We start from the raw sequence: 22,634 nt of genomic DNA, 5'->3' as shown, positions 1-22,634 counted from the left end.
ACTGGAAAAGAAGATATGTTATACATCATATTCATTGATTCACGTATCCTACATTACCTTGCCAGACTTTAAAGATAGCATTGTATTTAAGCTTCTAAAAATTTAAATAAGATGTCTGAACAAGTAACAGTGCACTTGTTGTTTAAGTGGATATGAAAAAATAATACTCAAGAAATTTTTGCAAAAAAAAGGATAAAACTGAATTAATGATAAATAAATAAGAAAAAACACTAGTAAAAGGTCTTTAACAACCAGTTTTGTAATTTTGTTAAAATTCTTCATCAAGTAAATAATCGGTTATACATGTACTAAGCTTATACCATTTTCTAAATACATCCCAACAGTAGGTCTTGCTCTACTTGAGATAGAAAATTACTAATACTTTTTTTTTAAATAATGTAAATTATTTGACTGTAACTGACAAAGGCTTATTTAGAGAAGGTTTTAATGTATCAGGAACGTGATGTATTTGTGGCAAATTTGAGCATGCCCATACCACTTCCACTTCCAAAAGCTTAACCCCTTCAGTCGCAAAATGGTGGTGCCCATTAAAAAATAAAAAAAGTTTCAACCATGCAAGTCACAATTTGATTAGTAAAATATAAAATAAAAAATTAGACATAGTTAAAAAAAAAAAAAGGTATAACATTTTTTAAATTATGCAGTCAAAAAAAAAAAGTGTATTTTTATGAGCAAGTGCTAACATTAGTGCTGTATCTATCCCAAAAACCTGATATGGAAAGAGTTAAAATACCTTGTGTCTAGTTTTAACAAATATGTAGTTTGATGGAGGTACAGTATCTCACAAAACTGAGTACACCCATCATATTTTTGTAAAGAGTTTATCATATCTTTTCATGTGACAACACTGAAGAAATGACACTCTGCTACAAGGTAAAGTAGTAAGTGTACAGCCTGTATAACAGTGTAAATTTGCTGTCCCCTCTGAATAACTCAACACACAGCCATTAATGTCTAAACCTTGGCAACAAAAGTGAGTACACCCTTAAGTGGAAGTTGTTACAGCGTCACCGTACCCAAGGCTGGGTACCCCTGTTTGAGGGCTGAGGAATCACCAGTCAGTCCCTCATGCGGATCGCACTCAGCTATCCACGGATCATCCAGACCACCATTCGTAGTAAACCAAGAAGAACTCTCTTTATTACAAACACACAGAATTTATATACAATCTCAATGCAATGTGTACCGAACCCAACCCCCAATCCCATCAGCCACATCCCATCACAAATCCCATCAGTATACAGGGGATGTATCAGGTGAGGGGATTACAGAATACAATGGGTTCCCCCACGTGTGTTATCCCCCCTGTAGTGCGGGTGCCGTCTGGGCAGACAGGGCTGTGTTGGCTGATTAAGAGCCCCAGCCAGATTATAGGATCGTCTCTTTGAAGGCTGGGGCTGAATCCACATCAGTCTCTGGGCCGGTTACACAATAAACACAATATAATATATTACCGGGTCACAGTATACAGAACCGGACACAAAAGTGCTCCGTGACCCGGCTAAACTTCATATGACATATGAGCCAGCTAGCCTGGCTCTGTCACAGATCTCCCCCTTGACCAACGGTCCGGCAGACCAGGCAGATCCACACGGGTCTGCTGCAGGCTGTCCGAGTGGACAAAGTTCACAGGTGCAGGCCTTAGTTCATGGCCCCCTTTGTCAGAATCATCCATTGAAGGTGGGCCAGGGCCCTGGTTGCCCAAAAGGATAGTCAGTAGTCCTCTGTGAATTGGAGGGCGGTCCAAGCTCAGCCGGGGGCACATGGCTATCCCCCTTCACCGGGGTAACAGGGGCACGTGGAGACTCTTGCTCCCTAGTCTTCGGAACTGAGTCTGGGGCAGCTGCCAGGCCAGGGTGGTTGCATGGAAGGAAAACCCTGCTGATCGGGCCGGGGGCACTCGGGGAACCAGGGAAACACGTAGAGGTAGTAAGAGGAGCCTCTACCGGGACACTGGAGTGACCTAGGGGACACTCTGGGACAGGAACAGGTGCCCTTACAGGGTTATTGGGCGAGCTAAGCAGCTCTGCGGGGTACTCAGGGGACCCAGGGGAATACTCCGGGGCAGGGACAGGTGCCAATACTGGACCACCGGGAGGGTTAAGCAGACCCTCGATCTTCCTCTCTGGGACAGGTGCCTCTGCCTGGGCACGGGGAGAGTCAGAGGAACACTCTGGGACAGTGACTTGGGCTTCTACCAGGACACTTGGGGAACCAGGGATCACTTCGGAGAACACAGGGATAGGAACCAGGGCCTGCGCCAGGCTACTGAGAGGACCCAGGGAACTCGGCAGCCCCTCTGGCGTCCTCACTAGGTCGGGGAACGGTGCCTCTACCGGGTCACCGGGGACTTCAGTGGGAACCTCTGGGGCAGTGACCCGGACTTCTCCCAGGACACTCGGGAAATCAGGGGGACAATCTGGGGCCCTGGCTTCTACGAGCATAGATAAGGGTTTGGTGAGGGGGATTGTGCCACTTACTCGGGCGGTGGGGACAGTCATCTCTTCTGCCGGGGTAGAGCAGCCCGGGTTGTTGGTGAGGACTTGGGTCGGAGCTTTTGGCTTCCTCCTCCGCTTCTTTTTGCTGGCGAGGACCTCGGTTCTTCTCGCCAGGGCAGGGGCTGCGGAGTAGGTGAAGAGGACCTCGGTCCCACTCCCGCAAGTTGTAGTACCATGCTCCCAGTCTCCTTGTAACTCCTGGAGCTCCACTCTCCGCAGCAATTCTTTATAGTCCCTCTCGAGCTGCCATTCCTCTTGGACCAGGCAATCCATAACAGCCTCCAGCTCGGGGGGAATAGCATAAACCAGGACTCCTGCACGGTTGTCCCAGATTGTATCCCTGCGGTACTGGCAGGGGCTTCCGAAGGACGAGTCAAATTGGAAGGCATCGTATATCAGTCCTGGGTCGACGGGGCTATACAGCATCAGAGGGTCGCTGTGGTCTTCACCTGCTAACTGCTGGGAGAATCCCTGGTAGCGGCTCTGGAGGTCGAGCTCTGCATATATGAGACCCCTCAATTCTTCTTCCCACTCCGGCAACGGGTTCTCCCCCAGGAGTGGAACTCGTATATCCCACATTGTCCAGTATTGTGCCCAGTATGATTCGAAGTGGGGATGGGAGAAATCATCCCTCCAGTCTGCAGGCGCAGACTCTAACTGCCATTGCTGGTGTTCCAGCTCACATACCTCGGCTGTAACCTGGTCTGTCTCAGCCTCTGGTTCTCGGAAGGGTTGGATATCCTGGTATGATATTTTGGTGGTCTGTTCCCCTAGTCTGGGAGATACAGACCCACTCTGGCTCAGTTCCTGGTGACACATTTTAATCACCGCCGTCACTTGCTCCGATGTAGCCCCTCCTGGGTACAGGGATAGGTGCCATAGAATGTTCTTTTGTAGAGCACTCAGTCCGAGGCTCTCCTCTGGGGCATCCTGGTGCCGGTCCATCTCTCTGCAGTCCGCAATCAGAGTAGCCTTTCCTTTGCTACAAGCCTCCAGGAGCTCTCTCGGTGTCTCTCGTCTGCAATCCCAGTTGGTGGTTTGGATTTCACCCAAGTCGTGGGATTCTTCCCACCGCTGCCAACCAATGTTACAGGGTCACCGTACCCAAGGCTGGGTACCCCTGTTTGAGGGCTGAGGAATCACCAGTCAGTCCCTCATACGGATCGCACTCAGCTATCCACGGATCATCCAGACCACCATTCGTAGTAAACCAAGAAGAACTCTCTTTATTACAAACACGCAGAACTTATATACAATCTCAATGCAATGTGTACCGAACCCAACCCCCAATCCCATCAGCCACATCCCATCACAAATCCCATCAGTATACAGGGGATGTATCAGGTGAGGGGATTATAGAATACAATGGGTTCCCCCACCTGTGTTATCCCCCCTGTAGTGCGGGTGCCGTCTGGGCAGACAGGGCTGTGTTGGCTGATTAAGAGCCCCAGCCAGATTATAGGATCGTCTCTTTGAAGGCTGGGGCTGAATCCACATCAGTCTCTGGGCCGGTTACACAATAAACACAACATAATATATTACCGGGTCACAGTATACAGAACCGGACACAAAAGTGCTCCGTGACCCGGCTAAACTTCATATGACATATGAGCCAGCTAGCCTGGCCCTGTCACAGAAGTGTCCAAATTGGGCCCAAAGTGTCAATATTTTGTGTGGCCACCATTATTTTCCAGCACTGCCTTAACCCTCTTGGGCATGGAGTTCACCAGAGCGTCACAGGTTACCACTGGAGTCCTCTTACACTACTCCATGACAACATCACGGAGCTGGTGGATGTTAGAGACCTTGCGCTCCCCCACCTTCCGTTTGAGGATGCCCCACAGATGCTCAACAGGGTTTAGGTCTGGAGAAATGCTTGGCCAGTCCATCCCCTGTACCCTCACTAAATGGGGGGGTAGTGTTTTTGTTTTATTTTTTATTTATTCAATTTCTGTTAAATTTTTCACCCTCTCCTAGATCTGTTTGTGCTGATCTCAATATGATCAGCAAGCGGGTCTTCTTAGCCCTGTATTGCAGATTACAATATTTGTAAGCAGCCAGCAGGGAAGCAAAGGGAAAGTCCAGCCGGGTCTGGAAACACCTTGCTGAAGCTCTCCTGTCCTAAAGTGAACTTCTGGTGGGTGTACCGGTGCTTGTGTTGAGAGCCGATGGGAAATCTCCCATGTACACATATATGTGTGTGTAAGTGTATAGATAGTATACACCAATCGGCCATAACATTATGACTACCTGCCTAATATTGTGTAGGTCCCCACTAGACCTCTGAAGGTGTGCTGTGATATCTGGCACCAAGACGTTGGCAGAAGATTCTTTTAGTGCTGTAAGTTGCGAGGCAACGCACATGCACCTAGCCATCCATGTGATATAAAAGAAAACATGATTCCATTGATCCATGGTCCAGTTATGCTCACACGCCCATTGTAGGAGCTTTTGGCTGTGGACAAGGGTCAGCATGTGCACCCTGACTGATCTGTGGCTACACAGCCCCATACATAATAAACTGCACTGTGTGTCCTGACACCTTTCTATCAGAACCACCATTAACGTTTAAAGCAATTTGAGCTACAGTTGCTTGTCTGTTGGATTTGACCACAAGGGCCAGCCTTCGCCCCCCCAACTCGCATCAAAGAGCCTTGTCCGCCCATGACCCTGTCGCTGCTTCATCTCTTTTTCCTTATTTGGACCTCTTTGGATAGATACTGAGCCCTGCAGACCGGGAACACCCCACAAGAGCTGCTATTTTGGAGATGCCCTGACCCAGTCTTCTAGTCATCACAATTTGGCCCTTGTTAAAGTCGCTCGAATCCTGCTTCTAACACATCACCTTGAAGATGAAATGTTCACTTGCTGCCTAAAATATCCCACAGACGGACATGATAGATTAGATTGATGAAAGATTATCAGTGTTATTCACTTCACCTGTAAGTGCAATGTTATATCTATGTGTGTATATATATATATATATATATATATATCAATGTTATATATCTGTATATATTTATAGTAGTGCAGAGGTGGCTACAACTTTAAAGCTACAGGACCATGAAGTACCAGAAATAGTAATAACATGTACAATAAAATAGCCATTTACTTATGCAAGAAAAAAGAAAATACACTGTTCTGTCTTAAAGAAAGAAAAAAAAAAAAATTGTATTTTGTTTATGCAGCCTCACACCACCTACATAATTACCAAAGAACCATCTGTCTGCATTATGTTCATAATATTTCGATTTTTCTTTCCATAATGCCAAAATCAATTGTGATATTGTCTGTATTTCCCAAGGGTTCTTTTACCTCATTTACTTCTTAACAGTATTTCTTAAAATGTGATCTAAAGTAGCCTTATACAAAATAGATTCTGAAATCTGACTATTATTAAAATCCCATATCTTAAAATGTTTAGGAATAATTTGAATGCCTCAAAATTATTTCAATACTTTCCATAATAACTCCAAACAATATCACACAAAACATATTTAAAGTTTTGTTATAAAATTGTAGAGCCAATTATCTGTCAAAGTTTATGCAATGTTTCAAGCTGTTGTAAGACTTCATAGTAATGTGTTTTTGCACAGATGCCAATAGGTTGGAATTTACCTGGGCAGTTTTCATAAGTGTATTAATGTTCTGCCATCCGCTGTCCCAACAAACCGCCCATTTAATGGTACTTGCAGCATGGTAGCATGAACAGTGCCAAAATTGAGACAATATGGGGGTTACATGGTTGGAACACCTTTTGATATCACTACTCTGCTTGTCTCAGCTTGTTGTGATGCCCATGTATTACATGTGACATTATGTGCGATCCTAGAAAGTGATTTTTTTGTCTTCAATTCTCATAGCCTTCTTTGTCGTGTTCTCTGAATTTTGTATAACTCATTTTTTCAAAGCACACTTTAAAACACTTGTGTATGTCAGCATTATTTGTGTAGTGATACAATAAAAATAGCGCAGCACACTAGGACATGGGCCCAACATCACATCGGGGCAGTCGTATCTGGAATGTTTGGACCGTATGCTCCATGAGACTAGCGTAGATAACGTACCCTCCAGGAAGGGCATTCCCAGCCTTTACTAACATTATTTATATATCTTATATAGGATGGGTTATAAATAAATCAGTGAGTATAAGTTTAGAAAACCTCAATGGGTATCGGTACTTTTAATGGTTGTGATGTTACCTCTAGATTGTAAGCCCATTTTGGCAGGGCCCTCCGTACCTGTTAATTCGATAACTTTAATTGTTATGTTATATAATACTAGCTGTGTCCTGTTTACCCATTTTACAATATGGTGGAGGCTATATAAAAAAAAAATAACTGATGTGACATAAATCAAGATTGAGAATGAATTATATTTAGGAAGTGCAGGAGCATCATTGTTTTTTTTATAGTATAATACATGCAGTATCGTAAGGTTGTTTTTCAGCTTTCTACAGTGGGTAGAACATTATTTTTAGTTATATTTTGACATTTGTAGACAAAGGTTCTGATGGTTTGAAATGTATGTGCAAAGATGTAACCTTTTAAGTCTTTCTAAAAGCCTATATATAAGAGGGAGGGAGAAAGATCATCATGGTTGACGACATCTATGTCTTCAGGCTTTAGGGTAGAGTACATTTTATTCATGAAGGGTTTGAAATATAAAGTATTTTATACAAAATACAACAATAAGATCAGAACTTCGTTATTCATAGAGAAATGTGTTTGTAGCAAATGGTGTTTACAATTTATTGGAAAGTTAAATGTGAAAAATGAAAGTATTTACATGTGTTTTTCCGTTATTGGTTAAGATATTATCTTGCAAGGAAACAGAGATAATGTCTTAATTTTCTGAGATGTAGGGATTGCACTTGGAATGATAAAGATCTTGTCTCTGGCTGAAGAATTGTACTGTATGCAGAAATTTCATAAGTCCTATAAAAAAACAATGTACTGTGCATCCTGTCAGAGATCAATTGATTAGTCTCCACATTTCGGAGCAGATTAAAATAAGAAAAGGAATGTGTCACAACCTTTTCTGTGACAAGTTTTGTTTATTTTGACAGATTTATTAAAGTTGCATTTCAGATATACTTGAATGAGGAAACACTTTAGATCTAACTGCAAAATCAAATGCAAAAAACTCATGGCAGTGTTATCAATGTTCTTTCACTTGAAGTTTAATATATAAATCACAGCGTGTGATTCATAAATTGAAGACATCAGGCAAAACCTTAGACCGACAAATAGATAAAAGTTTTTCTTCGTGTGTATATAGTTTGAAGCAAATCAATGAAAGCTCGCTAAGCCATCAAAAGGTCCCTACTGGAAAAGCATTTTACACTTGCACTATATAACAAACAAAACAAAATGTAGGCTTACAAGAAAATAGATGCGTCTTCCATATTCCTTGTATCTGAAGTCTATCACACCCAACTTTAATTCTTCTTGCCTCTTGCTAAAGCCTTTGCCCCTTTTTCATTGTCTTCTTTTATCGTAACCCCCTGAAATGTTTATTTTCTTTTAGTTTTTGTAAATTATTTCTTCATATATTCTCCTTAGCAATGGTATTTCCCGGCTTCTTTAACCCTCTGCTTCCCTGTGATAGGATAGACATATTAATACCTGGGAACTTCTGGGCTCTGGCTACCTGGAGCCTTCCCTTGTGGGACGCCTTTCTGTCTAACGCTCTCAGCCAACCTCCTAATCAAGCCATCTGAATGACCGACAACCTCTACAGGCCATCCTAACTCGATCAACTCATTCCCATCCAAGCCTTCCGTTCCTACTGTTTCACCTGCTTTTAACCACAGACTAGATTGTAAGCTCGCAAGAGCAGGGTCCTCTTCTCTTTTTTTACCAATTTGTTAATGTGTGTGATTATTAGTTATTTTACTGACTCTATTGTAACAGCCCTACAGAATCTAATGGCACCATATGAATAAATATAATCTATTTGGAGACCAAATGTACCAATTAGCTGTTTGCTAAGAAATTCATAGATATATTTATCCTATTATACCTCATGCATCTCTTCTGTTTTGTGGAGATCTTCCAAAATCTACCTGTCCATTCTGTTTCCCCTGGAATGTCTCTCAGCTCCACCATTCATTCTTTTTCAATATTAATGTTTCACTATTTTCTAATGAGCCTTGTCTTTATCACTACTCAGTATTTTCCATTGTTCAGCCCAACTGTAAATACCATACTCATCCTATACCATTTACCATCTAATGTTTTATTATTTTATTTTCCCTTTAGCTGTCTTAAAAGCCTGTGCAGATGGAGGTGCAAATCGCCTGTTTGTGAGCACAGTAGGAGAGCAAGACAAGTAAGTATAAACATGTATTTCCCTAGTATTTTTAATTGCAGTGCGTTATAATTTTATTATTTATTCATGTCATATTAATGCTATAAAATGATCTGTATCCTTATACAAAACCTTAATGGTATGCTGCAGCCATCATATGCACTTGATAGCTGAGTTGACTCGTTGACTCGTTGACATAATTGACAGTTATTTTTCTATGCAAATGTCGAAGAGATGCCATAAAATGGGGTGGTTTAGAAACATAAGCTAGAACCAGAAATTGCCAACCACAAAAGACTGTTGGACACAGGTACAGTGATTTACTGATCAATCCAAAATTAACAAGATAATATAAAATTGAAATGTGTGCATGAAATCAAAATAAATAAAAAAAAACATTTATTTCGCAAAAACTTAAGTCAGCCAGTAAATTAGTCCCAATATTTTAAATATATAACACATAAACATATTTCTCCTTTTCTAGATTAATGATTGTGATTTGTATAGTTGTAGAGTACTTTTATATGCTCATAAAATCTAAGATCCTAGAAAACAGAGAGATTGGGGGAGCAGAAATGGACAGAGGCATTTGGTGAGCAGAAGTGATAACTTGCAATAAAAACTTAGCCTTTATTAACTTTTTTTTAATTGGAAATAATAATAATTTTTTGTTTTGTAGATGGAACATATTAAAATTGTTTTAGGGCAAATAATTAATATTACAAAGACAGATACCTATGAATGTTGAAAATTAGCCTTTATGCATAACATTTTATAAGGAAAAAATTATTATAACAAAAATAGAGTCCCTGAGGACAAAAGCTTATTTTAATCATCCTCCTACTATCAGTCTACATTGAGTTCACTTGTGCTTTGAGCAACGCTTAATTAAAATGGCCCCATGCTGCCCAGCTTTTATGTATTATCACACTTTTGTAGCAGCCTGAAAAAGTTTGTCGACGACCATTATGCAATTGTCCATAGCCAGCTACCACAAGGCCATGCAAGGCCAGTTGTTAGATACTTACGTACAATTACTCAGAATCAAAAAGAATAACAAATTTTTATTACTAGCCTCCAACATTTCAACCCATAAGTACATTATTTAAATAATAACAATAATATGTAATAGAGGACTCTTCACAACTCTTTGGTAATTAATTATGTTCTGGGTATTGAATAAACAGAATGAAAAGTAAGGACAGGATTAACCAGAAAATGAAGCTGAAATTGGATAATCATATTTTGTTATTTTAAATAATGTATTTTTTCACTTCTTGTATACTATTGTCACAAAAAATAATTTGTGCGACTGTGAAAATAACAGCTAATTTGTGCTATCCTAAAAATAGGTAGTACATGAACTAAACATATTATTCACAAGCCACTCCTGACTCTTTCTATTATTCCATTATGAACATTAAAAACAAATTGATTCATATGCTTATGTTTGCTGTCGTACAGATGATGTCAACTTCAAAATCTCTTTCAAAAGTATTGACACTTTTTATATTCTGAAAATAACAAACAGATCCTTATTGCTATTTTTTAATAAATATCTCTCATATCTGGTCGCCTGGAAGGGGAGGTATGGCCATTATTTCATTTAGAAGCGTCTACTTAGTTAACATAATGTAGAAACATTGTTGTGCTAGACGAATAGAGGGACAAGAAAATTTATTTTTTAGATATTAAAAATACAGACAAAGCACACTCACAAAAAAGCACACTAAAATCACACACATGTTCGGAAGCAAGAATACTCATACAAGTTTACCACTCAATCATTACAGACAAATTAATGCATTTATGCTGTTGACCTAACAAATGTAGCAGCTTTTTCTAATTTATGTGTAGACCCATATGATGCACGAATCATGACACCAGCACATGCATTCAACATAAGAGCAGAGGGGATGTTGCTCTTGCAGTCTATAGTGGAAAGATGGTCACAACATGCCCAACAATCTGCCCAGTTCCCGCAGTGGTGTGTGGTGCTACATAGGTTGTGCACCCCAAGGGTTCCCCAGACATCATTAATTAAATGCTTGCCTGAACAAAAGGATGTCATGAGCTTTTAGAAATATTCATCTCTTATAAGCGATTTGTTATGTTTTGCATGTTTAGTCCTAGACAATGTAGGTTCATTTGACATTTGACCCAAATAGTTTCAGTGTCTCTGATAGATAATAGTCTAAGGGCAGTGGAGGGGGTCATACACAGATTGGTGGAACATTTAAATAATTAAAATTAGAAATCATTTTTGAAATATAAAACATAAAAACATTCTTCACATTTCAAAGTCGTTACATTAACACACTGGCCATTAGTACTATGTCTTCCTGCCATTCTAGCCTTTAAAGCCATCAACTAATACAACAATGCTGTCACTTAACGGTATGTATGGACTACATCTGTGTTTTTTTAATCTAGTCACTTCCATTTGAAGTGATGAGGCTGGATTTTCCATGAGTAAATGGTTATGAATAATTATATTTGTTAGAAAATTGCAAAATCTAGATTCCTCCTATGTATTTGCAAGGGGGGCACGATTCACATTTAAAGGGATCTCGGCTATAAAATGCATTGAAGTGTCTGGGGTGTCGCTTTAATTTTCTTTTTTTATTTTTCACTTATTGACACATAATTTACTACCAGAGTCTTTGTCAGATAGTGGATTTTATTCAATTTATCATTTATTAATTTGTATAGGAATTTTCTATTTTAATAGGCTTTGAAAAGCATGGTGAAATATTGTATCATAATGTGTGGACTTTATTGATAACAATTTTTAGGCTTTCTACGTTCTTTGTATTTATTTGACATGTGCTAAAAAAGATTTGTTTCCAATTTGAAATGGAACTTCCTGTCCTACTTATAGCTTAAAATGTAAAATATATATAATTTCCTCTACGAGAGGTTTTAGCTGCTAACATTAGGAATTTCTCTGACACTGTATGTATTTTACATTACAAATGGGGAAAAGTAAACCATAATGCATTTTCTGTGTTCAAAGACTCGAGGAAAAACGGTGTGAAAAATGGTTTAGAGTAATTATGCCATTTAAAAGAATGTAAAGAACATTTGCTATGTCAACCTTAACAAACTATACTAGCAAATCAGATAATGTCACTTCGAAAGTGGGTGAGAATGTTTTTAGAAAATGCAGATTTTGTTTTCTGAGATAGATGCACGTGTAAGACTTCTGTGTTAAAGGGATACCATTGCCTTTATCTAAACTGCCTATACATTGTGCTTTTTGCTTTTTAAATTGGGCTTGTTTGGGGGATATACAGTTTTCTCAGGGAGGCTAAGATTCATGGCAAAAAGTGGCAAAATCAACAGCAATCAATTTCTGGTTCTGAGGTTCTCTTCTTGTAGAGACTGCAAATTAACAATATATGAAGCATACCTTAAAGGGGATGAATAATCATGCAGATCATGAGATCAGGAAGTTAAGACGGGAATGACACAACTTATGCCACACACTTATTCCACACTTTTAATCCTTTTTAACACTTTACTGATTGTTCTGACTCTTCAGCATAGTGATAGCTAACCTTATGACTAGATGAGTATAACAATAATTGTAGTCCACATTAGCTGGAGCACCAAGGAATAGCCATCACCACCTTGTATTAAAACTTTTTTACTTTTTTTGACCAATTACAGTATTTACAGAGTTAATAAATTAAAATGGATCATGCCTTCCATTTCATTACCTGAATACCTTTTTTGACTTCATTAAATATCTATACAAGATGAAGTTTCCTGACAGGCTAATATCATTAGCTCCATCATTGGCGCCCAAGGTCACTAACTTCCTCTGAAAGGTTAATTAAAACAGAAGGAAATGTATTATGATGTAATTAAATAATAATGAATGGGAAGACATGAAGGATATGGCATATGATACAGTACTGTTCAGAAAATCTGGAGCCTTGTGGTTTTTTTTTTCATTTCATCAGCTCTTATAAATTTGACCAGATGGACTTGTAATGAAATGCCTTAACTTGTAATATTACTTCTTACTCAGTGGGTAGCTATATAAAATGGCTGGATGATCCTAAGAAATATTGGGTTTGTGTTTTTTTAGCATTTGATTTGCCACCTCTGTCCTAAGTGAAAGCTTAAACCCACCCCAGGATACACTGTGGCTGCTCCAGAAAGTGCTCACAAGCTCCATTGCGAGAGATTTTGTAAACAAATGGAACAAAATAGTTAAAAAAATAAAAATTTGGCAACATTCAAAAACAATTATGCAGTGGTGTCACAATCAGAGGAACCAACAAAATGTAAAAATGTAATTTAAAAAAAGTAGTTTGTTGGTTTTTTTTTTTTTTTGCAAGTGCTAAAATTAGCACTGTATATTTCCAAAAATCTATGGAAAGAGTTAAATACCGTATTTGCTCGATTATAAGACGAGGTTTTTTTCAGAGTAAATGCTCTGAAAAATACCCCTCGTCTTCTAATCGGGGTCGTCTTCTAATCAGACCTCAAATACAGGTCTGATTATGAGACTAAGATCCAGATCCCCCGCACCGCTGCAGGGGACCTGGATCCTCCTGTCTCCCCCCCCCCCCCACACACACACACACTTACCGGTGCTTCCTGCTGTATTGCCAGGGCGGCGGGTTGACGTCTACGCGATCCGCGTAGACAACGTCCGCTGCAGCCGGAAGGAGGTGTGGCTAGCAGTGGGGGTTGTCTGAGTCCGTCGCGGATACCTTCCCCGACTGTCAGAGATCAGAGTTCCCCGCACCGGTAAAATTGGAAGCACCGGTAAGTGTGTGTGTGTGTGTGTGTGTGTGTGTGTGTGTGTGCGCGCGTGCGTGTGTTAAATGGGGGCATAGGGCATTTCTGGAATGCCTTATACCCCTATATGCCACTCTGGCACTTAGGGGGTTAAAAGGCATATTATGGGGCAGAGTGGCATATAGGGAGGTATAAGGCATTTCAGGAGGCAGAGTGGCGTTAAGGGGGCATTTAATAGAGCACTCTGCCTCCTGAAATGCCTTATACCTCCCTATATGCCACTCTGCCCCATAATATGCCTTTTAACCCCCTAAATGCCAGAGTGGCATATAGGGGTAAAAGGCATTTCTGGAGGCAGAGTGCTCTATACAATGCCTTTTAACTCCCTTTAATGCCACTCTGCCTCCTGGAATGCCTTATATCTCCCTATATGCCACTCTGCCCCATAATATGCATTTTAACCCCTAAATGCCAGAATGGGATATAGGGGTATAAGGCATTTCTGGAGGCAGAGTGGCACATAGGGGGTCAAAAGGCATACCATGGGGCACAGTGGCATATAGAGGGTTGAAAGGCATATCATGGGCCACAGTGCCATATTGGTGTGGCAAGCCTGGGGGCAGATGTGCGTAACTGGGGGACAGGTTGGAAAATACAAGGAAATAAAAACAAAAAAAATATTTTTCTCAATCATAGCTTTTATTTAAAAAAATAGTTTACATGAATTAACATTTACTGGTAAAACTTTTTTCCTTTAGGGTCGTCTTATATTCAGGCTTTTTCTTTTTTTCCTAAGTTAATATTCAGATTTTGGGGGGTCGTCTTATAATCAGGGTCATCTTATAATCGAGCAAATACGGTACTAGCATTGCGAATATCCAATGTGTTAGTTTAAAAATATATGGTTTGATGGGGCAAATTGCATTTGCCAGGTTCAAAGATGTCCCTAATAGGGCATAGGTGCAGATTGACCAGATGTCAAAATGAAGTACAAAAAAAGCGCACCTCCCAAATCTGGCCTTTTAGCCCACAAACAACCCAACAAACCTATGCATGGGTGGTATCAGTGTACTCAAGGGATGTTGCTGAATGCATATTAGGTTGTTGTTTTACAGTGACATATACCAAGGGCTGTGAAATACAATGTGTCTGAAAAACACACAAAAATGACTACCACAAACTTTGACAAAGGCCAGCATTTGAAATACCTCGGGGTGTGTAGTTTTTATAAATATAAGGTTTGATGGGATAAATTGAATTGGCTGTCTTCAAGGATGGTCCAATTACGACATGTGGGCAGAATTAACAAATGTCTAAGTTCCAACTTGAAAAATGGACACTTCCCAAATGTGGCGTTTTCCCTCCTAAACAACCAGAAAAACCCATGAATTGGTGCTACCATTGTACTCAAGAGATGTTGCTGAACACATATTGGGGTGCTGTTTGTCAGTAACTTATACCAGGAACTATAAATTCATACCTGTGTGAAAAAAATATAAAAAATATTACCACCTCAAACTTTAGCAAAAGCTAGTGGTAGAATTTGTGCATGGATAGTGTTAAAATGCCAGCATTTGAAATACCTTGGGGTGTCTATTATTCAAAAGTATATGGTTTGACGGGGTAAATTGAAGTGGCCAGCTTCAAACATGTACCAAATAACCAGATTTGGAAATACATGGTTTTGTAAACTCACGACAAATAGTAGAATCTATTTAGCAGTTTTTTCATTAGCTTTTGTAGATGAGTGAAAGGTTTTTCAAATTAAAATGAAAACAAAGTGCTTTTATTTCAAGTTTTCATCATATTTTATTTTTTTATCGTAAATTAGATGGTATAATCGAAAAAATGGAATTTGAAGAAAGCCCTTCTTGTACGGAAAAAACCCCCCAATATATACTTTGTGTGGGTACACTATATGAGAAAGAAGAAACTTTTTTTATTCAGTTTGCATTCAATACATAAACTGACTAAATGTAAAAAAAAAATGCCTGGCCATTCTTAAACTAAAGATTTTCTTCACCATTACGTATCTACATTGGCACTGACTTGTTTTACATGTCCTTCTCCCACACATGTCATGGGTAATGTGAACATCAATCTTCTACAAACAGTTTTTATGTTTGTTCTCAGATGATTCTATTAACAGTAGTACAAGCAGCTGGATGCAGTGATTAAGTTTATGTCCATTTAAAGTGCTGGGTACTTGTCGGCGTAAATAAACTAGCCAATGTGTAGCTTTTCAACATCTTAACATTTGTCTTCAGTTTAATTAAATGGGGCAATGGTTTGTTTATACACTTAAATACAAGGCTACAAGTGTAAAAATAAGCGCTTACTGCGATTGTCCCTCTTTTCACGCTCTGCATATGGAAGCATTTCATTAAAGTTAACTCATGAAGAGACAAGAGGAGAATAAATATAGGTTCCATAGAAATGTGAAAGGGCGGCAAAATAAATCTAATCCTCAATTTCCAAGTGTAAAACAGAAAATGGTACTCATATAAGTTTTTCCTTCCTGTTTATGTATCATATAAAAAATAAAGCCTTTTCAATTGTTACCTCAAGATTTCAGAAGACTTTTAAAAGAGTACTGAACCTACTCTCATACTGTCTACTGCCCCATATAGCCTCACCAACAATTGGCATAAGAGCCTTCCCATTGACTCCTTGGCAGTCTCCTAAAAGACAGCATTTAACGTTCATGGCCATTATATACCAGTGTTCCTCCCAGCTTCCGTTGCTGGTTCCCTTGATGTACTGTGTTCCTGTACTTTGCAAAGTGAATCCTGAACCTTGTTTTGCATCCCTTGGTACCTTATTTTGGTCTGATTTGGGATATTGACCCAGCTCAGACCTTAACTCTTCTCCTGTTTACCAAGCCAGCACTTGGAATATCCCTTGCCTTATCCTTCTGTACCACGCTCTGGTCTCCACCATGTATGATCTTGTTTACTTCAGCCAGTTGACAATCTCCTGTCTGTCTGCCAGTTTCAGTCACAGTCCTGTGTCTGTAAATGGTGCCCCCAAAAACAAAACTAAAACAGACAACTGTTTACAATCAGGTACCCCTGAATTTCCCATCCCGATGCAAGGACACATGTCTCTACATCTAGTCTCCCTTCTGACACAGTACCTGCAGTCATGCCAATAGTATTTCTTGAGAAACTGTTAAGGACCTGAATTCCCTCTGTACATAGATGGTGGTAGACTGGATGAACAGAGAATGGGGTGACTCTAGGATGGCCAGCTGGTGGACAGCCTATACAATTGAGAGATTTGTTTTTATTTTAGAAATATTGCATTTTTGAAAAATATTTTCATACTGTGTATTAAAAATATGCAGTTTTTGCCTACATCTATTGCCTTGCAATATCGAAAACACTATAATTCTCCGTTACACCAAGGTAACATAAACGGTGTATGTTGATATTTTCATTTCTGTGTATATTGAACTGAGTGGGTTAAAATAGGAATCCTATTTTGCTCCATGGTGTTTAGTATGTATACACATTACTGTTAATAGCTCCCAACTGGAAATGTGAAGAGAGAAAATGAATGCATTCTACAGAATGTTGGTGGTTTGCCATCATGTTCTCTGCAGGTTAATAAGGATTACGTTTTATTTATGTAAACGCTGTAGATTTTGAAATGTTCCACTTTCTAATTAAACGTATGGCTTGTTGTCATTTAATTGAAGCTCCCCAGACAGTATTTTTCCATCCATAGCAATTACCAGTTTCTTCTTAATCCTCCCAGCTTTTGCCTTAATTCTAAAATTATCCCCAATGGTACTTGTGTAGATGTGTTTATTTTTTAAATTTTGTTTATTTGTTTAATTAGTTTTATGGTTATTGTGGCTGATATTATATGCACCAAGGTCTTTTTGCAGTGGTATGTGCATAAGCTTTGTTCATCTATTATAGCGCAATAGAAGACCTTAATTGTAAAACACAAAATGTCATCCAGTAATATTAATAATATGAATGATTTTAAATCCTGTGTTGATAACGCTCTTTGCCGATACTTTAAACTTGATTTTGAAATAATTAACTAGACTCTATTCTTGAAAAGATTACACTTGCCTATTTTATAGAGTTAGAAACTATTTCTAAGAGGCACCTGGAATTTTTCTCTGGCAAGGCCTTGAAAGGCAAAAAACGAATCTTTCTTAAAATGTTAATGGACGTGCAAAAATTATCTCCTGTAAACTAAGCAAAGGTCACTTTTGGAATCCTGTTAAAAGGGTAGGTAAGATTATCACACACTTAAATGGTATATTCTGTATTTATCAAGTTAGCTTTAATTAGTAGGTAGATGTTTTTGAAGTACGCATGGTAAAAATTAAAGCTGTTGAAACTTAAAATTAAACATTTTTATTTTTTTTGCAAGAGTGTACTTTTCCAACACAATATGTGTGATAACAGTTGTGGACCAAAATGATAGAGAGCCTTGGGACCTGCTTCGGAGAAACTCTAGTGCTAGAATATTAGTGGACAATATTATTCAGTTGCAGGGCCGGACTGAGGGTGAGAAGGTGGTCCTGGCACTTTAAAGCCAGCTGCTACCTATTGACATAAGCACAGCCAGTGAATGAATATGACAGATATTATGGCCGGTGGTTGCACCCTCCAGCACCTGATCTGCCGCAAACAGACTGATATTGCTCTGTGCCAGATGGTCAGTATGGTCCTCTTCAGTTGTCTTCCTTCTTTGCTTATTACATGAAATACATGTAAACATCCTCAGTTCCATCTACAACCTGCTGTCAGAAAAGTACAGAAAATTAGATGTATCTTAACAGATAAACCTTGTTTTCAAAAAATGTAAACGAGGATATAAAGACTTTACTGGCTCTCTAATGTAGGCTTTTTAAAGTTTTACTTTTCAACTTGTTTGTTAGAAAATGACGTTTATAAAGTGGTGATGAAATGAAATAGAAGTACACCATTCTCTCCAGACAATATTGATTGTTGCCTAGTTTCCGTGAGTCATTCACGTTTAATTTTTCATATGATGTATAAGAATTTGTCCGGCACAGCATTTCCCAGATTCCGCATCGTCCATACTTTTTTGTACGTTTCTTGATTGCTGTGGTCTTTATGTTATATAAAAGATATCACAATAAGATAAAATTAAGACATTGTTCATTGGATAGAGTAATCAGAGCATTTGGTTTATCTAACAATTCATCCTAATTAGTTAGTGATCATAGTCTATAATTTTCTGCCACTGAAATCAGAGGCTAGTTTAGCACTTCAGTCAGCTGTTTGTGACCAGCAACATATTCCTTTTGAGAAATAATGCTCAGAGCAGCTTGCGCTTTTTGAGAAAAAAAAATAATAATGTCAGCAATTTTAAGTGATTAGTATGTTGAATGCAATGATGATAACCTGGCTTGAGTATTGATTTACTTGGGTAATTGAAGAAAAGGAATCTGCTGTAAGAAAAATATCGAAATAACAGATTAATTGTATTATTATTATTAAATATCATATTGTGTGTCTGCAGCATATGTTAGGAAGAAAACTATCATAAAAGACTTTAACTGAAAATAAATACTAGACTGGTACATTCGGATTTCCCCATGAATCTGCCGATTACAAATGGCAGAATTGAAAATTACATATTCGACTGTGCTGGCACACAGTATGTTCTAGTTGCTTATTAAATACTGCTGCCTATTTATGCTAATATCCAAACCTCTAATTAGGTGACGATCATATATTATTTATCTTCACTGATAGATATTGGTGACAAAACTAGGCATTTTACTGCTTGCGCATAGTGTGACAGTCCGTTTATGCTACCAGCCAAACTTCTAATTTGTAAACAAGTTAATATTTTAAATTATATTTCTATCATATCACATATTCTTTTTTGATAAATACCGATGACAAAACCAAGCATTATAATATATATTTTACTGGGGAAAAGCAGTCCTGCTCCAAGGGGCTGCATGTGCCTATCATCTGCCAGTGTCTGCCTGTCCAGGACCAAGCCCTATTACTACTGCTACTGCAGCTCCTCTCTCACCTTCCTTACTCTGATGTATCAATTCTATTTTTTTCCCCAAATATAGGGGGTCGGTCTTGTGGCTTGATGTGTCCGTCTGCTGGTGCCCTGCCCCTGAGGCTCAATGCCCTTCCTTTCCCAATTCTTGGTTGTTTTGTAATATGGAGGGGGGTCTGGGGCTGTATGTGACTGTCTGCTTGTGGCCTGCCGTGTGCCTCAATCCCCTTCCTTACTCTGGTGGATCAGTTCTTATTTCTAATATGAGGGGCGATTCAGTCTGTTATAGGGATAGTAAGTATAGTGCTGCTGTTGCTTGTTGCTGTCCTGCAGTGCAAAACCAAGTGTGGATCTCTTGCTTAACCTTGAGATGGTGCTGCTGTAGGTGAAAGGTAAGTTCAGAAGGTATCCGGGACCTCCACCTTTGGGAACGCCCCCCCCCCCCCAAACGTAATTTCTGTATCAAAAAATGCCCCTGAATTTTGACCGAGCTGAACGGCCAGGAAACTAAATTTGTTACCCGAAAACAAATAAAAATTGTGTTCAAACTGATTTTGCTTGCTGTGCACAAGTCTACTAAATAATAATTGGGAAGGTGTGCCTTTCTTTTCTCACTGGATGTTTTTCTATTTTGTTTGTCATTTTTATGAGTATATTACTTTTGGCATTTACTTTAGTTTTGGCTTAGTTTTTTCCAAAATTAGTAAGATTTTTGTGGAAGCTGTTCCATGAAGGTTTGTAAAACTTTGGATTATTACAACTAGATTGTCTTCCCCATTTCCATCAGCTATCATGCGAAGCTGAAGGCTTTCAGGGACCACAAACCTTTAAAAACCCAAACAGCAGCTACTGTTCTGTACTTTTTAATGAAATTTTTCCATCTTTTTTTGTTGTTGTTTTTTTTTGTTTTTTTTTTATGCATACTTTTTTTTTTTTTGCCAATACAAATTGAAATGTCCCTGTGGAATTGATAAAGGGACATTCGAAACGGGTAACTAAAGTTCAATTAATTATCAATTTAAGAAATTTAAAATCCAAAGACTGGAAAAGCATGTAGGAGCAACTGTTTCTGAGGATGCTAGGACAATGTAGCAAGACACCAGGAAGTGCAAACAAGTTGTTGAGTTATAGAGCAGGAGGTATTAGTATCCGAAAGTGTGGGAAACCTTTACTTTTTACATATATATCGTCACCTAGAGTAGTGTGTACAGTTCTGGAGAGCATGTTTCTAGAAGTTTTTATATATATTCTGGTGAGAAGGGCTACTCAAATGGTGAATGCTTTAAAGGATAACAGATGTGTTTTACATTCAACAGCTCATCCTCTTAAGCCACACAGACTGACCAACACCTTGTACATACCAAAGCTCTGCCATAAATTCATTCAGGTTCGGCCTCAGTGAACATTAGTGGTAACTCCCCCATAATATGGAACTTCAAAGCTGGGTTTGGGTCATCTTGAGGACACCTTGGGATATGTTCATCTTAACAGATGTATGTTAAGATGCAGTTTGATATGTGGGGCATCTCTCTGTGGACCAAGGGATAAAATTTACTGTTTTTTGGAAAATCCGAGAACCTCTCCTGGAACTTTCTATGGATTTAGAACATCACTGAAACCCCTCAAGCACAACAAGGACATTGAGGTTCCTGCAGATGACCTATAAAAGCTCTGTATAATTAGGTTTTTCTGTGTTTCTGCTTATTTTATTTTTACAAACTGTATACGCTATCTAAGTTGTTTTCACCTTTGTTCATATTTTTTTGTACATAAGCACTGTGACATTCGTCAGCTGAAACTATATATTAATCGAGTTTCTGTCTCTGTGCTCTAACCGAACTCTACCTTCCGAGAAAGCCAGAATGAATCACATTACTGAATTGTTTTCACTTAAAGTGGGTTTCATACATCGTTTATTTGTTCAATGTAGTACTGGGCGTTACCGAAGCGTCCATAAACTGTAGTCAGCTTAAAACATAACTTGGTGGTGGCAGCGTATTACTAGTCTGGTGTGGTATGTGTGGAGTGTTTGGGGTTAGGTGATTGACCAAAAGGCTGGTATTGTTAACCCTTGTACACCCACACCCTATGTTATGAAATAAGGAATAACTTCTGTCTTTACATCTTAAGTTTACATTTTGACAAAAGCTTTTGTATTTTTTAATTTTAAAGGAATTGTCATATATCATAATTTTTTGTATGTGTACAATGAACCCCATAAATAAATAACAGATCATCAGAGGCAATTATGACAATTTATGCGTAACCATAAGAAAATGAATCTTTTTATTTCTAGATATATTCCTGATTACATCAGCGGAGATTTTGACTCAATACAGCCAATGGTTAAAGAATTTTACAAAGATCAGGTAAAACTTTGTTTTTCTTCTTCTTTTTTTATAGTAAATATGAACATTTGAGAAAAACACTTCCTCTGTGGGCAATATACATTTGCGCACTTTATTTTGTAAATCATATTTCATGTACATAAATATTGAAAAGGAGAGGAACTGTGTATAAATTTATTGAAAACAATTTATGAATCTCGAGACTTGTCAGCACTTTTGCAATGTGGTAGTTAAACTATGTGGATAATTCCAACACCATCATAGCCTGAAGAGATCAAGGAGCAGGAAAAAAACAAAGAGCACGGTGGATTGGAAAAGAAAATAATAAAAATAGAAGACATATATTTTCACTTGGATGACAGCTGTAAATGATTATCTCAGCAGCAATAGTCTCTAGGTACAAGGTATCTGATGTGTATCTGTGCTGATGATTTGAGGTCATTAAACATAAATTTGATTCCTGTATCTCATATGCCGAATGTCCCCTAGAAGGGGTCGTAGACAACATCTAAATTTACGGTTCCATGTTAAACAGAAATTTTCAAATGTCTGTATTACATGAGTTTTGTGTATTACATAAATTATTCACTAAATAATTGAAAGCTTAAGGCACGTACAAAGTATATGTTATTCAAAGTATTATTTATTCTTGCTGTACATTGTTTCTGATTTTAGTTTTGTGACCAAA

The 22,634-nt window shown here is 38.6% G+C and overlaps 1 protein-coding gene across 1 annotated transcript in view; it reads left to right on the top strand.

The window, feature by feature from the left end:
- Window positions 1-22,634, top strand: part of LOC149286599 (thiamine pyrophosphokinase 1-like) — a 161,478-nt gene that overhangs the window by 19,070 nt on the left and 119,774 nt on the right. Inside the window, exons 2-3 of the mRNA XM_089493821.1 lie at window positions 8,783-8,852; window positions 21,895-21,967. Coding sequence (XP_089349947.1) covers window positions 8,783-8,852; window positions 21,895-21,967 — 143 coding nt within the window. The remainder of the gene's footprint in view (window positions 1-8,782; window positions 8,853-21,894; window positions 21,968-22,634) is intronic.

This window comes from Sceloporus occidentalis, unplaced genomic scaffold (genome assembly GCF_023333645.1).
Source record: "Sceloporus occidentalis isolate IW3139 unplaced genomic scaffold, rSceOcc1.0.p SCAF_67, whole genome shotgun sequence".
In the NCBI taxonomy this organism is placed as follows: domain Eukaryota; kingdom Metazoa; phylum Chordata; class Lepidosauria; order Squamata; family Phrynosomatidae; genus Sceloporus; species Sceloporus occidentalis.
Note: the sequence above shows the minus strand (reverse complement) of the source record. Positions and strands in the feature narration are given on the sequence as shown.